Source organism: Cystoisospora suis (assembly GCF_002600585.1).
Source record: "Cystoisospora suis strain Wien I chromosome Unknown contig_4052, whole genome shotgun sequence".
NCBI lineage: Eukaryota > Apicomplexa > Conoidasida > Eucoccidiorida > Sarcocystidae > Cystoisospora > Cystoisospora suis.
In genome coordinates, this window is record NW_027156845.1 from 11,760 (window position 1) to 12,365 (window position 606).

The 606-nt window shown below is 53.8% G+C and overlaps 2 protein-coding genes across 2 annotated transcripts; one reads left to right on the forward strand and one right to left on the reverse strand.

Annotated features, from left to right (window-relative positions):
* Positions 1–8: 8 nt before the first annotated feature.
* Positions 9–565, reverse strand: CSUI_007590 (uncharacterized protein; the record flags this gene model as incomplete). Its single annotated transcript, XM_068067735.1, has 1 exon — positions 9–565. A coding segment is annotated over one exon (141 nt), but the record flags the coding sequence as incomplete, so codon positions are not given.
* Positions 36–604, forward strand: CSUI_007591 (uncharacterized protein; the record flags this gene model as incomplete). Its single annotated transcript, XM_068067736.1, has 1 exon — positions 36–604. A coding segment is annotated over exon 1 (543 nt), but the record flags the coding sequence as incomplete, so codon positions are not given.
* Positions 605–606: the final 2 nt, after the last annotated feature.

Sequence of the window (606 nt, forward strand, 5' to 3'; positions counted from 1 at the left end):
ACCGAGGAGCTGCTCTGTGGACGCTCTCGGAGAGGAGCCTCCATCAGGGCCAGCCTCCAGATGCATCAGAGCCAATCAAGGAGAGAAGTCGTCTGGCGGGATGACTATCTTCATAGTGTGGAGTTGGGAAGTCTCTCCTTATCTTCAACAAGATGGGCGCGCATGACGTTGATCCGGAGTGCCTGGCGGACTGAAGTTTCTGACACACGGCGGAAATCGGAGAGAGTATTGGTGATGTTAGCTTACTGCTGGGGGATTTGTGGAGAACTGCAGGGACTAAGGTCTTCTTTCTTACAAGTGTCGTCGGGAGAAGCTTTGCTGGGAGAGTGTACCCGCATAGGATGTATTATCAGGGCTTTACCGGCTTGCATTGTTCCTGCAAGGATCTCCTTCGATTTTGACGTTTGGACCGCGTCGCTGGCGTCAGTACCGTTTTGTCTGAGGCATTCTAAAAAAAATAGGCCATCGGGAGAGGAGCGCCTGCACCAACCGTTGGCGTCCCCGGTTGGTGTAAGGGTCAGCAAGAAAGACCCATCGTGGTCTCAACCGTCGAAGCAGGCGGATCGGAAGGACGTGAGGAGTGATATTGCTCCGGGATTGGGACTT